Below are 15,019 nucleotides of genomic sequence, written 5' to 3'. Positions count from 1 at the left end.
TGCGTATATTCGTAGCCCCATGTTCAATTGCGTCCAACCCCTTGGGAGTGGTCAAGGCTAGTGTGGTTTTTTTTTTCCTACTTTCCATGGAAAGAAGAGAAAGCGCACCCAATAAATCGGCCTTTCAAAAGCTTTTAAGTATCGTAGGAGTGCTGTAGAAAAATTCTTGATCGCATGATGTAAATCCTGATTCACGTGAGTAGTTGAATGAGGTGAAGATCCGCGTGGAGTTCACTCAGATCGATCGGGCTCGCATGTATGACCCGATGAAATTGAGCTCGATTTCATAGAAATAAAAAATAAAATAAAATGAACCCGCCACCTTTAAACGATTATGTTCCGATTTGAGTTGGTGGATATAAAAGAAAGGAAGCATAGAGGACATTTCATGCACGTCTAGTGTCAAGCAATTCGTGCAATTAGTTGTAATGTGAGGCATGGGTTTGGCCAATGAGAACAATCTTGAGAGGTTTGGGCCAATCCTTGCTGATTTTGTAAATATGTGGGATTGCATGCGGGATTAGTCCACCTACACGTGGTTTTGATGGGTTGTGAAACTGGTTTATCGAAAAAAGAACATTGTTCTTTGGTCTTAAAACATATTGAAAGGGATAAATTACGATAGGAGTCCTGAAACTTGCATTGATCCGACAGTCGAGTTCGTTAAGCTTTCATTCCGTGCATTTATTGTTGGTTCAAGTATAGGAACCGAGAGGGAATGAATTGGTTGAAACGTAATCAAGTATGATCTTTCAAGCTCTTTTCATGTAAGTGCAGAATTTAAAGCATCTACGGATCGTAAACTTCTATGATATTGTGTGAGTGCAACGATGAAATTAGTTTTATGCAAGTTTTCGCGATAATAGAGAGATCTAGATAGAGAATATCGAGACGAGATTTATTGTGGTTTAGTTCTTTCCCAACTCTAGCGGCCCAATCAAACCATATCCACCATCATCGACGAGGCGGACCGTGAAATACCAAAGGAAAAAAGTCATAAAAACCGACAAACTATACCCATTATAACATATATAAAAACCCCAAATTATGCTTATTAGGACATATTTACCCTAAAATTTTTCTTGTGATATAAAAACCCTAAAATTTTTTCAACCAAAATAACATCATTTAAGAAGGGTTTGGATGATAGGATCTAACATATGTATTTAGATGGCAAAAAATCATTAGAAGACTTTTGTCTTTTTCGTGGAAACTCATGGAAAGTTCCCAATGTCAGTAGAACAATAAACCCTTCAAGTAATCGAACTCGATCAGGTATATCATACCGACTTTCAACAAGATAGGGCCGATCCCCCTGAGGCGGATATCGAATCAAACTCATCCGAACCAATCACGTGAGCGCCATGCCAGTACCGTTTGCTATATGGCATTTATGTATGTAGATTTTTAATGGTTTTCATTGACATAACTTTGACGGAGGGTAAATGTGTCATCCACGTACAAGTTTAAGATGTTTTCGAAAAAAAAAAAAGCTATAGCAAATGTGTCATGCAGTTGCGTAATATAGGGTTTTCTTAGTTTGTTTTCCCAATACAAAAAAAACAAGAAGAAAATCGAAGTTCGACATGAGAGCACATATAATCCCGTCCATCGACACGAATTTCCACTTCATCTGCCACGACGTCAACCGTTAAAGCTTCGATCCGCGATGTATACTCGCTACCGCGAGATTGATACGAATTACAGATACGAATACGACGTATTCGATCCTCAAGAGGAGATCCCCCCGTTCCGCACGCGAGAAAGATCCTCACGATCTTAAAAACGCTCTGCAGCTGCAGAGAGAGGATCGGGGGTCAAAAGGCGTACGTGGCACGTGCGACGGTCGCAGACACCGTAGACTTCCCGAGGTACGGTTCCCCCCCGCGCGGCCGCGCGTGCCTTCGGGAGGACGCGCACGCGCACGCTCGTATCCTGTACCTCCGGAGCTTCGTGCGTGGGTGCGGGTGCCGGGTGTCCGATCGCTTTCATCGACGGCCCCTGATGTCGCCAATCCCGAGACGAGAGATCTGGGCCGTCCGATCCCACAGGAACCGGACGTGGCCCGAGATGCTGGCGCGGACCTGAAAAGTCCGACATGTGAGGCCTGACGTTGTCCGTCGCTCCTTTTTTTTTTTTTTTTTAAATTATGTTTTTCGGAATTTCCTTCTTTTTTTTTTTTGCTCAATTTGCCTCTCTTTTTTTTTTGGCGTCGATACGAAAGCCGGACCGAAGGAGCTGCTGGGGCCCACCGGGCGCCACGTGGCGAGAGGGGGGAGGGAGGGAGGGAGAGGTCGGTGGGGACCGCTGTGGTGGAGATTGGAGCTTCGGAGGCTGGTGGTGCATTCGGGCGCGCGGCCCAACGTGGGGGGATATGTGAGGGGGAGTTTTTTTTTTTTTTTTATGGAATATGCACTAAAGTTTCCTAGGACTTAAATATATTTATAAAAAGAAGAAATGCAAATTGTTCATGGTAGGGGTTATTAGTTTCAAGATGGCTCGATTCCACGTTAAAACTGGGAACCGAACCAGAAGTGTCGATTCCCAATTTGTGGAATTGGGAATTCGCCCACCTAGTAGTGGAACCGGTCCAGTCCGATTCTCGGGTGGGTTTAGGTTCCAGCGGTGATATCTTTCTCTTCTTCTTTTTTCCTATTCCTTACGAGACTGTAAGTGTTGTCGCATAATCTAAAATTTTACTTGTTAGTGTTTTGGATCTTTAATAAATGAAAATCTCAATGGAAAGACGCTAAATGGTGTGATCAAATATGATCGAGTATCATTGACTTGCTAATCAATAAAAAAAAAAAAGCATCGGTCCGATCATGGTAGTTTGGTTCAGACCTGAAATCGGGAACCGGAACGACAATCATCGATTCTAAACTTTAGGAAGTGAGAATCACCCAGAACCGACCAATTCAGTCCGAATCTTGATTTAGTCTGGTTCCAATTGTTGAGGAAATTTCCTAATAAATTTTATAGTTGACAAAACTATCCATGTTAATCTTGTAAATCTGATACTCTGAAGTATTTTGATCTAGATAAATATATTCTGGAAGTGACAACTTTAATACTTCAAGAGAAATTAACTTCCTAGACGCTTAGACTTTACGAGGTTCAGAAGGAAAATTTCAGACTCTACAAGTTTCAGAACAAGAAGTTCAAACTCTACTGAAAAAGACACTCAGTCTTTTATCTTAAGATGTCAGAGATCTTCAGACTCTAATTTTGAAGGACTCGGATTTTACTAAAGACCTACGCTGACTCAGGTTCTGAATGTAAAGCAAGAACTAGAAATTCTTCAGACTCATAATTTATTTAGAACGAAACATAACAGCTAGTGATCTGGCGTGGATATCACGAAAGGAAAGTTTTGATTGACTCAATCTAAGCTTAATTGATTGACAATCAAACATTATGACAAGTATATATCACAACGGATAAAACTCTACTTATGGAAATCAAGATTCTGGTTGTATGGGCGATCAAATTCAGTGGGATTCGGATTTTATCAACCAACGGCTACTCAATCCATTTTATACAAATCTGTCCAAGGTGAAGATTGGAAGATGATCCTTTGAAGACTATCCAACGGCTAGTTTGGAAGTGGAGGAGTATAAAATGAGACCAATGAGGAGTAGAAGGTAGAGAACGAAATCGAGAATCAACAAGTCCAAAGTCTGAGCACATTCCGATTCTATTACTTATCTTTCCTAAACTAAATACTGAGATTTTGAGGGATACTCTGTAAAAGTGATTGTGTGAGATAGAGAGTTCTATCATTCATCGAGTGATATCACTCAGATCTTGTAATCCCTTTGATCACATAGTGGAATCCAATCAGTAGGCTGTCAGCATGGAAGAGTGGACATAGGTTTGATCTAAGCCGATCCACTATAATTTCTTGTGTGCAGTTTCCTCTATCTCTAATCTCTCATTATATTGTTTACACTGCACACTAGCACATTCAGAATCTGAACATTGTTCAGACTTTACTGATTATAAAATCGTTTCCACTTTAAATTCTTCAAAATCACTCAAATCACCCATTCACCCCCTTAGGTGATAACTGCTAGCTACGTACAACACCAATGCCCATCCCTAATCTATAGGGACTATATTCATGAATGTCCAATAATACCGAAAAATTTGGCTTTTAAAGTGTTGATTATGCTAACACGAAAGAAAAGCTTATGTATCGAAAGGGCATACATCCATATTGACAACTGTCCGCGACATTCATTATTAAAGTTTTGTTCATAAAAGAATTTTGTCGACGACTGTTCTCAGAACACTTACTAAGTAATCAGACTCGAGAAAGTTTACAATTTTCAATGTTCTTTTTTTTTTCTTCTTTCATGAAAATTTAAAATCTTTACTTATATTGTTGGGATCACTACGCTGTTAGAAGATAACTTCCATTTACATTTGATTGGTCTCTTGGCAAAAAGTCACAGCATTTGCAATACCCTCCTTTATATTTTGAAGGGACGATCATCGATTATCTTCATTGTCTTTGGTTCTCTGCGCAGCTTCATTCGATGGCTATCAAACAAGTTCAACCCGGTTTGTCCCTTCTCAGTACGCAGCTTAAATGTAGAAAGATTAAAGTCTGATCATAGTACTCCAGGGATAAATTTTTTTTAAAGTATGTGCTTCTAAGTAACTTCGAGTTATTAACAATGAACATGACCTACTTGACGAATTGATGTGCTCTCAGTTCATTTGAATGGGTAATTTGTTCATATTGCTTCCAAACATAAGTTATAAACAATGGCCACTTGATATGATTAACAATTAGGGGTGAGCAAAAGGAAGTTCCCAGATTAAGAACCGCCCAGACTGGATCGGACTGCCGGTTCTAGGCCAAGCCTAGGGGCATCGATTCAATTCTCGGTTCCATAACATTGGAACCGGTGAATTTTGGTCCGGATCCTGGTTCTAGGTGTGGAATTGCCCACCCGAACCACCCAAATCGTACATATATATTTTTTATTTTTAAATTTTTTTCTTAAAAAATTGTAAAAAAAAAATCCTTAATCTATCTGCCATTTCACAAATGAAGGCCCTTCAAGGCTAGAACGACTACATTTGCTTATGCGCGTGAGTAAAATGACGAGAACAAATCAAAACAAAACAGTAGTTGCTCATTCCAACTAAATTTTGCCACAAATTAGAAAAATCTCTGTAAAACTTGCAATGTAATGATTGTAGATACGCCTTGATTATCAATAACATCTTCAATTTCATCTTGATCATTAACGACTAATAAAAAAAAACTGAATATGCCACCGGTTTGATTGGCCCACCGGGGAATCGGACTACCCGAGAACCGATCACCCCTATTAACAATATCATAAATTAACATGTATAAGGCATAACTTAATAAACTTTTTTTTCTCATTGAAATTTGTAAAAAAACTAAAGGGAAAGGTTCAAGTGGCCATATGCCCTTTTGCCTTGAGAAGAAAAGGCAAGGAAGAGTCCTCTCCTTGTTTGTCATGCCAATGCATGGACAAGATGGGAAGGTGGTGGGGGATTGAACATGTTTGGGGGGTTTTTGCTTCCTCCTCATGGGATCCACTTAAAATTACTTTTGGGAGGTCCCCCAAAACTCAATTAGAGGTGTGTTTTTATTTTATTTTTATTTTTTTCTCCTTTTTTTGGCTTTTTGATGATTTCATCATGTGTTGGTCCATGTTTTCCCATGCAAAGGAACAAAAGCAAATTGCTCCTTTTCAAGATAACGTAAAAAAGATTAAAAGCCTTTTTCCACTGAATTCACCATTAATAATGATGACAATCCATTCTCCCTAAACACCATGAGCCAATTGACACATTTTTATAACTTAACGGATTTATATACAAGAACAGAAAATGTGGGCGAGCCCATTATCGGTTAAACAGCCAATAGGAGCAGTTTAATGACTTATGTGAAGACTTTTTTTTTTTTCAGCCTCCAAAATAAATTTAAAAAATGGATTTTTTTTTTATTTCCTTTTGGTGATGAAGTTGGGTGGGGACGATTGGAATTGGAGAGCCCAGTTGCGGAAGTGGTGATTCTGGGACCAGCTTTTGAAAAAGTTTTGGATCGCCAAAATCATAGTCGCTCTCGCATCTGTACAAACTCACCATAGTAATAGGAATAAAGAAGAGGGTCGTCTAAGATATGAAGTTTTCAACTTTAGAAATAGCTAAATCAAAGATCTACACAAGATTTTCCAACTTCGTTGAAGTGTCCGCATCAAGGAACTTCTGAAGATGTCCAACAAGAAGTATCTAGAGAAGAAGCTAGGCCACAACCACAGCTTGCCTTGTCGCCTTCCCGGCATAAAAAATGGGTACACGTACTTCCTTGCTTTGCTTGTTCCTTATGGTAATTTGTTAAATATATGCTCCATTTCAATTTTTTATAATTATTAGGAGGAGAATGTCTATATAGGCATATATTTTTTGATTTTTTTCCCTTGTTATCTTTTTTTTTATATGAAGGGAAAATGACAAAAATAATCCATGAACTTTAGTCCAATATTCAACGTGGTTCCCGAACTTTAACCCAATGTGCAATGTAATCTCCAAACTTTAACCCAATGTGCAATGTGATCCCTGAAATTTTGGTACATGTTCAATTTAATCCCTGAACTATATGAAAATGTTCAGTGTAATTCTTCCATTAATTCAAGTTCAGGGACTACATTGAATATTTTCATATAGTTTAAAGACTAAATTGAACACGTACCGAAAGTCTAAGGACCATATTAAACAAATTAAAAGTTCATAGATCATATTAAACATCATACTAAAGTTCAAAGACTATATTAAATAAATTAAAAGTTCAGAAATCACATTATATATTTGACAAAAATTTAAAAATTATTTGTGTCATTATCCCTTATACGAAAATATCCATCAACTCTGCTCTGCCGTGAAAAGCGCAGCAGCAAAAATGGCAAAGCAAATGTCGTGTCCCATCTTTAATAAAAATTCACTTTTTGTCTAGGAATTATACTCAATTATTGTTGGGTGCTTTCAGGGGGAATTGTATTCAAAAGATATTCCATGGGCCTAGCCTTGTTCTTGGATTTTTCCATTATTGTGGGTGTTAAAAAAAATCTCAAGAAAGTCATTTTTTTTATTTCTTCCAAATGCAGTGTGCTATATTTTTTTGAAAAATAAACAACCAAAAAAGCATTGTTACCCAGAGTTTTGATTGGTAAATATTTCCGGTGGACTCAATGACATAGTTATTTAAGCGTGTAATTATAAATGTTTTAAGAGCCTCTGTCAACAAAATTCAAATTAACATAATTGTTTTGACTTCGCGTATTCTGGATACATGTTTTATTTATTCGGGTCAATTTTATTTTTCACCGTATCTAATTTATCACTTAAACAAAGAGATAGTGACTGAAATGATCCTTAAACTTTGATCCAATATGTAATGTGATTCATGAATATTTAATTTGTTTAATCTGGTCCATGTGTGAACATATACCAAAATTGACGATATTGAAACAAATTAACAGTTCAGAGATCACATTGCACGTTGGATTAAAATTTGGGTACTATATTGAACAAATTAAAAGTTTATAAATCATATTACACATTATGCAAAAATTTAGAGATTATTTGTGTCATCATCCCTTAAATATACAACAAGTTGAAGTTGATATCTTTTTAAAGTTTTTGCTACGTTCTTTATATACACGTTCCCAAAGCAAAGCACGGAAGAACAAAACAAGCTCTCCAAATTCCAAAGCCCTCTCTCTCTCTCTCTCTCTTCTCTCTCTCCTCTCTTTCTCTCTCTTCTGTGTTAGAAAAACTCGAAAAGCTCGAGTACTTGCTGCGCAGGCCCACACGCTGCATCGTCACACCGTCAAACAACACAAGCCTCAAGACTCTCTCCCTCTCTCTCTCCCTCTCTCTCTGTCTCTCCACGGTGACCCAGAAACATCAGCGATGCCCTGAAGACGACGATGGCGAGAGCGCGAGGCTTGAGCTTGGCCGGTCATCAATGGCCGCCGATCGGAGCTCCTCACTACCACCACCACCACCACCACCACCACCCTCAGCACGACCCCAGCTCGCTGACGACGCCGCGCGACGGCGGCAGCGGCGGGAGCCAGTTCGAGTACGACTCCGTCAACGCGGTGTCCTTCGGCTTCGTGGCCACCGCCGTCCTCATCTCCATGTTCTTGGTCATGGCCATCTTCGAGAAGTTCCTCCGCCCCTCCCCGTCCCCGTCCCCCTCCCCACGCGACGGCGCTCGGCAGCGCGTGGATCTCGAGCCCCGGGACCACGCCGGGAAACTCGGCCACCCGTCCCCTAAAGTAAGTCCCTCTTTTGCTCGGCTAGCCAAAAGAACATCATGCGTCTTTCGTGAACTTTTAAGGTAAAAAAGAAAGAAGGAAGGGTTTCGCTTCGTCTTTCGCGTGAGTTTCACCCTGTAGAGCATTCCATCAGACGATTTCTTTGCAAAGTTTGCATGAGATCTTCATGTGGTTTTAGAAAAATCCCTTCTTGAAAACTATGTTGAGCTCAGTGCAATGCCATTCGACATGGGATTTAATCGAATTTAGAGATAGTTAGAGAGTGTCAATATTTCATCAAAATCATTACAACTTGGTTACAAAGATATACAAAAAAATTCAATCTTTAAAGTGAAAATTGTGACTTTGATAATTCATCCAAAAGAATGTGGGTGTTCTTGTAGTGATCTTATTTATATATATATTTTAATTTTCGTTTCTGGGACCATTTTAAAAGGTTGTAGCTTTCTTTATAACCTTTTCATTGGGCACGTCTGGTTCTCCCCTTTGACTGCTTCTCTGACTTTTCAATTGGAAAAAAAAAAGGGTGGGGAATTATTCATAATGTGTAGGAAATTTCTGCCTTCTTTTGACGCCTGATGTTTTCGTTTTTTTGACCATTTTGGGGTTTAGAATGATGATTGCGACTCTGACACAGAGGCTTTGGTGCCTACCCTTTGGCCTATGCCTCACGCTTTTGCTTTCTTTCTTCATCTTTTGGGCTTGCAATTTTAGTTTTGAAGAAAATAAATTTAGGGCTTCTTTCTTTGGATTGTAGAGAGAGGTGAGAGATTGATAGACAAAATGAATTTATATAGTGATGTTACAAATGAGTATCTAAGTAGTTGGATCGTATGCAAGAATCGAACGAAGATATGCCCACAAAACTTGTGTAATAAGCCTTTTGCGTTGTAGCAGTATTCTAGATAATAAAGAGCCAACTCCCACTGTGGATGCTATATCCTCCCCCAACTAATCTAGATACGAAGTGTCTTTTCTTCATTGTAAATACGAACTTTGTGCACCTCCCATTTACTTACACTCTTGTTTCTGCCACTTCCCGCAACACACAAACCATCAAGGACCAAGCATGAATCCACTGTTCGATCGATCAGCTTATTTAATATTCATAGCCCCGACTTCGTTTCTTTAGATGTTAAGAAATCGCGACAGCTTCTTCCGAAAGTAATCCCGCGCCCCTGCGCCCCAATCTTTTCTAAGCATGAAATGGTGTCGATGACAGCCGCTTTCTCGGGCATTTCCCATTGCCATGATGGGAAATTTTGTGAATGACTTGTCGATTAGGTAAATAGGTTGAACTTCAGTGATTCGTCGACCAATCTTGACAATTCTGAATTCGAAAGCTTCATCGAAGACTGTGTCAAGCGAAGATGTACTGATTATATCCGGCTAATTATCCGTAGAAATCCGCCTTATGCGACACACCCTCTCAATATCGGTTTGGAAAAGGTCAAAATTTGTCGATCAGTTTCAGTTTCCTGTACACTGGTCACCTTCTTAAACAGGTCGGGTTTGATTGGAAAAGAACAAGAGAAGATGCATCACCAGAAGCACTGCCACATGATTGTAATTTATTTGGTTTTCTTGTGAATATCTTACCTTTGATTGTCCATTGCCACTTGATGTCAGGATCTTCTATGACATGCGCTACAGTGGCTCGTCTGTTTGAATATGATCGCATTCCCTTCAACCTCGCGATCGAAATGACAGCATGTTGCAAGATTGTGTGTCGAAAAATATGTTTATCATGCATTCTGAGACTGTTTTCTGATGGCTTAAAGCTTTTGGTACCATTGGTCCAACAATATGAATGCATAGCTGCTGCAATTTGACCACAGTGAAGTGATGTTGGTACGAAAGAACAGCTGCGAATTAGCAAAACAGGCTAACATGATTTCGACATTTGTGGATGCAGATGACCGTGTATGATGACGGAGTTTCGGTGCTCATGCCCGGGGACGACGTCCCGTCGTACATCGCCCACCCAGCTCCTGTGCCTTGTCCCCGGGAAAACATCTTGTGGCCTTCTCACCGACGCAATGCCCCATCTTGATCGCCGCCTCGCGAACTCGTTTGCTCGATCACCACACGATCTGTCACACGGGGTTTCAGCACCCATTGCATTGAGCCGTGAGGATATTGGGGCTTTTGATTGTCATTCTTGAGTCAAGAATGAGAGAGTTTTCTTGGGGTCTTCTCTTTTAGTGATGAGCTCCCTCATTTTCTTTGTACAGATCATCATAGAGTTTGCAAATGAAGGCCGAAAGTGGGCTTATTTTAGCCCCCCTTCTAGTTTAGCCAATCTTCTTTACATCTAGTCTCGAAAATGCAATTTTAGGTTCTGGGCATTTTCTGTTTGCCCCTTTTTATTAGCTTATGGGTGAAAAAACAAATGTGCATGAAAAATTGGTAGCTTATTGCCCACCGAAAAAACCAAATTGCCCCGTCATGCAATCGATTATCTAAATTGCTTTATTTTATTTTTTAGTCAAGGATCCCAAATTTTTCATATTTGGCTCGATATGGACCTTCATTATATAAAATTTGCCGTGTCATGCGATTTTACTTAAGTCGCTCGCTCGCTCGGTAAAAGTTATGTCTGTCGTCTCCATCGAGGTGTTGAGAGATGAGGGGAGAAAGAGAGAGGGTACCATTTATATCACTTTGGCCATCCAGTATGTCTCTGTTGATATGGCATCATCTCGAGATGTCACGTTGGATGCCACTATGGACAATTCATGGCTATTTAATGGCGTTAATGTCCATGTTAGCATTTTTTTCCTCCATGATTTTAACAAATGCCTCAACTCGTATTTGAAAAGCCGAGGTACTTGATTGAAAATCAAAATATAGAGATACTTGATTGAAAACCGAAATTAAGTACTCAGATTAAAATATTAAATGTAAATTCAAGTGCTTTGGATGTTAGTATTGAAAGAAAAAAGGACAAATGGATAGGTGGATGAGTTGCCAATATCAAGGCTTCAAGTTCGTCTCAGCTCCGAGTTTTCCGATATAAAATAAACAAATAGGTAAATAAGTATAATAAACAATTTGGGCTGGAAAGCAGAAGCACATTGAGCTTTAAAGTCTAATCCATATATAAATTCTTAAGTGGTATGGCCCAGGCCCATTCCCTATTCTATGTGCTCTGCCCAAATTTCTAAAATGGTTATGATTGCAGATTTTTTGTTTGTTTCGCAGAAAATAAATAATTTTAAAAAATATTTTTCATAAATTTGATAGTTTGTATTGCTTACAAAAATAAATGAACAAAAAATATTTTCATCGTTCACGAAAATGTTTAGACATAAATTATTCCCGATAACAAAATCATTTTTTTATTGACTAATCATTTCAAGAGAAAAATACTTTAGTATTTGGACTGCCCTAAATCCACACTAAAAATGGCTACATACGAACCTTGGGGAACCGAAATGACGGCGAGTTGTGGCCCCCCCCCCCCCCCTCCCCCCAACTCCCATTCTCTTCTCTCGTTGGCTTCCGCATCTCCATCTCCTTCCCCTCCCCTCTCCTCGCCGCTCGGGTGCGCCTCTGCTCTCGCCCGCCCGCCGACCCTCGCCGCTTGGATCGAGGCCCTCCTTGCCCTTGCCCCGCGCGCGCGATTGCTGGCAAACATTAGCCTAAATCACTAGTTTAGACTCTAGGCTTGGATTCGGAGTTTCCCTAGTTTGTTTCTGGTATGTTTGTTTACATTAGCCTGGTTTGAAATAACATGCCGGAGCAGAAAAAACGTCACTTTTGTGTGCTGAAATCGAACACTCTGTAATGTTCGTCTTTCTTCGCTTTTGCCCGATTCAAACAGTTACTGCGACTTTCATCTGTAAGATGAATCTCTAGCTTCCATCGAGCTTGCATGCTTGATCTTGAATTGTTCTTTTTTCCCTTTGCCCCAAATCTGATCCCCAACATCACGTGAATTGGGGGGTGGGGGATTGAAAGTGAAGCTGCCAATTTCGGCTTTGCCTTCATAGTAAAGCCCAACAAATAAATAAAATTAAAGCCCCCCCTTCTATTTTATTTGTTTTATTTTTTCTGGGGGTCTATTTCTTTCTTTCTCTTTTGCAATTAATAACGAAAATGTATATTTACGTATGTTTGTTCCCATGCTCCCAACGGCTCCATAACGGGTTTTTTTCCCCCTCCTTTTGGCCGTGTGTCGTCAGAAATTCAATTTCATGGAACGGCATGATGGTTAGCGACCGATATTACATAAAAAGGAAATTACAATATATAGGAGTCCGTGGTGCAATGTTGTCTATCTAGATAGACACGAATTGCATCATGGAGATATGAGAATGTGTTTCGGTTGATGCAGTTTGGGATTTTCAACATGGAAACGATGTGGAAAAATGTTTACTTGCTTGCTTCTTCTTTTTGGTCGAAAAAGCATTCATAGCAAATGAGTAAAAGTTTGGGTAGATAAAGTACGGGTTTCAGAACACGGCAATTCCAAAAGACAAGTTGCAGAATAAGCAACCCAATTAACCGGTAAAGACTTATTACGGCGGACCTTCGCGACCCAATCCTTTTCCGGGTATAGTTCGATTAAATTAGTTTTATCGAGGTTTAAATTAGGGATTTCATTGACGAATGTCTCGGAAGCACGCCCCGAAGAACCAATGTTGAGAATCCTACGATTTTTAATACAGTGACTCTGCTGATGGTATTATTAATCCATTTATAAAGTAAATATCAAAAGCATACCTCACTTTTGACTCATTGGCCATTTACATACCTCCTCCATTTTTGCAAATCCCTTTCGTATACCTCTAAACAAAACTTGACATTGGAAAGAGTAAATTGTACCTCCTTGCAAACTTATTTTTTGCATGTTACTTAGGGTTTGGGTGATTCAGTTTTTAGTGTTTTGTATAATTGTGAGAATGTAGGATTTGGAGATGGGCATTTATGGAAATAACATGACTTTTGCATCAATAGGGACCCGGATGTAATTGATGCGAAGGTGTAAAGTGATTTTCAAAGGTAAAACTCAGGTTACTTGTATTTAGTATTTTCAAAAGTAGAGAGATGTAAGCGATCATAGGATGAACTGTGAGGTATGTTCTTGGTACTTTCCCATATTTTTAATGATAAATTATTTTAAACTAAGTATGTTTAACGAGTATTCCGAGAATATTTACTAATACGATTTTTAAAATAATAAGACTTAGGGTTGATAGGGTAGGATATATAACATTTTACTTCAATGGGTAAATGTACCCTAAGCTATGGGGTGGCTAGGTTAATTAATTTGGAGAAATGAATGATAGAGGGGGCCCAATCTCATTGTTGGTGTACGTTATTTCTTGTCACTATGTGACCTTTTTATTACATAGTAATTATTTGAATAATGAATGAGCCGTCCCAAGTTGGAACCTTTGATTCACATATACAACTTTGGATCCCATTCCCATGTTCGAATCTTTTAGTACAATTTATATGATCCATAGTTTTTAGATGAATGCCTATGAAGTTCGGATTCAAGATCTATAAGATCTTTATAATTTCGAGTACCAATTAGCGATCTTTCCACCGCACAGATGACCGCACCAAAGAAAATTTTACACAAGTAGCGCTATATACCATTGATTTGAGGATTACGAACTATACCCATATCAAATTAACAACGTGTAAGATTGCTCGCGTAAGGTTTTCTCTTATATTGGCAATATATGCTATGACCGAATCTATGTAAATGTGCTTTTTTAAGGCAATCGCTTATGATTTGGGGGGCCCTAGAACTTTTGTTAAAAAATGCTTAATCATGATTAGTCGTGCAAGACTCAAGCTGCTTTGTCTGGTGGCCTACAAGCACAGCAAAGTTTGGATCCAAACAGAGAAGGACAAGAGGAAAAGAGGATGGCATGAGTCATGAGTTGAATTGAATCCAAGGCTTGTCTCGGAGACATTCTTCTTTTTCTTTTTTGAATTATATTAACGAGTCCCACAAAAAGGCTTACTAAATAGACAAATAAAAAGAAAATTTACAGTGCACTATTTCTCTCGTGCTACAACAATTATATTCTAACCCTAATATCCCGATATATGGACCCAATCTAAATGCAGAGAAATTGTCCGGTTAGTCTTAACCTATTGTACGTATGCCAATTCTGTCATAAAGTTTCTAATTTTGCTACTTTAGTATTAAATTTTTGCGCGAAATTCCAATATAGTCTTGTCGACCGCTTTTCGTCGAAAATCACTGAGGACGGCTGGCGGCAACTGGACCGCTAACGTCAGCGATTTCCGGTAAAAATTGATCAGAAGGACTATATTAGAATTTGGCGCAAAGGTGTAGGACAAAATTGTAAGGTTTAGAACTGAATTGGCATGCGTATAATAGATTTATAACTTATCAGGTAAATTTTCCGTGTAAATGCCCATCAATTGAGGTCCAAAATTCTGAATGAGATTCTATACATCCACCGAGAAGGGTTTGCATGATAGGATCTAGTATACTCATTTGGATGGCAAAAAATCATTGATGGTGGAGAGAGGAACATTTCGGATTCATCAAGGATCGTGTACCATTCGATCCCCATATCCGTGTACCGAGTCCAATCCCTCCCGACGCATCATTTCAGACTTAAACGGGGGCGTGGGAGCGATGCTTCACTCGCGGGGAGCGAGTTTACCCGCCGCCGCAACCGGCACGAGCCAAGCGA

General features: G+C 39.4%; 1 protein-coding gene across 1 annotated transcript; it reads left to right on the top strand.

The window, feature by feature from the left end:
* The first annotated feature begins 7,726 nt into the window (after positions 1-7,726).
* Positions 7,727-10,632, top strand: LOC115690842 (uncharacterized). The gene is made up of 2 exons (XM_030617322.2): positions 7,727-8,330; positions 10,246-10,632. Exons 1-2 carry the CDS (start codon positions 7,977-7,979, stop codon positions 10,381-10,383), a joined length of 492 nt encoding a protein of 163 aa, XP_030473182.2. The 5' UTR covers positions 7,727-7,976; the 3' UTR covers positions 10,384-10,632.
* The last annotated feature ends 4,387 nt before the right edge of the window (positions 10,633-15,019 follow it).

The sequence above is a fragment of the Syzygium oleosum genome, unplaced genomic scaffold, assembly GCF_021117445.2.
Source record: "Syzygium oleosum isolate NSW1041296 unplaced genomic scaffold, Sole_v2.1 Sole_v2.18, whole genome shotgun sequence".
In the NCBI taxonomy this organism is placed as follows: Eukaryota; Viridiplantae; Streptophyta; class Magnoliopsida; order Myrtales; family Myrtaceae; genus Syzygium; species Syzygium oleosum.
The sequence above is the reverse complement of the archived record's forward strand: the minus strand, read 5'-3'. Positions and strand labels throughout refer to the sequence as shown.

Coding starts and splice junctions, on each gene's coding strand:
- LOC115690842 (XM_030617322.2), top strand. CDS start 7,977: ATGGCGAGAGCGCGAGGCTTGAGCTTGGCCGGTCATCAATGGCCGCCG. Junction 8,331..10,245: donor TCGGCCACCCGTCCCCTAAA/GTAAGTCCCTCT, acceptor TTGTGGATGCAG/ATGACCGTGTATGATGACGG.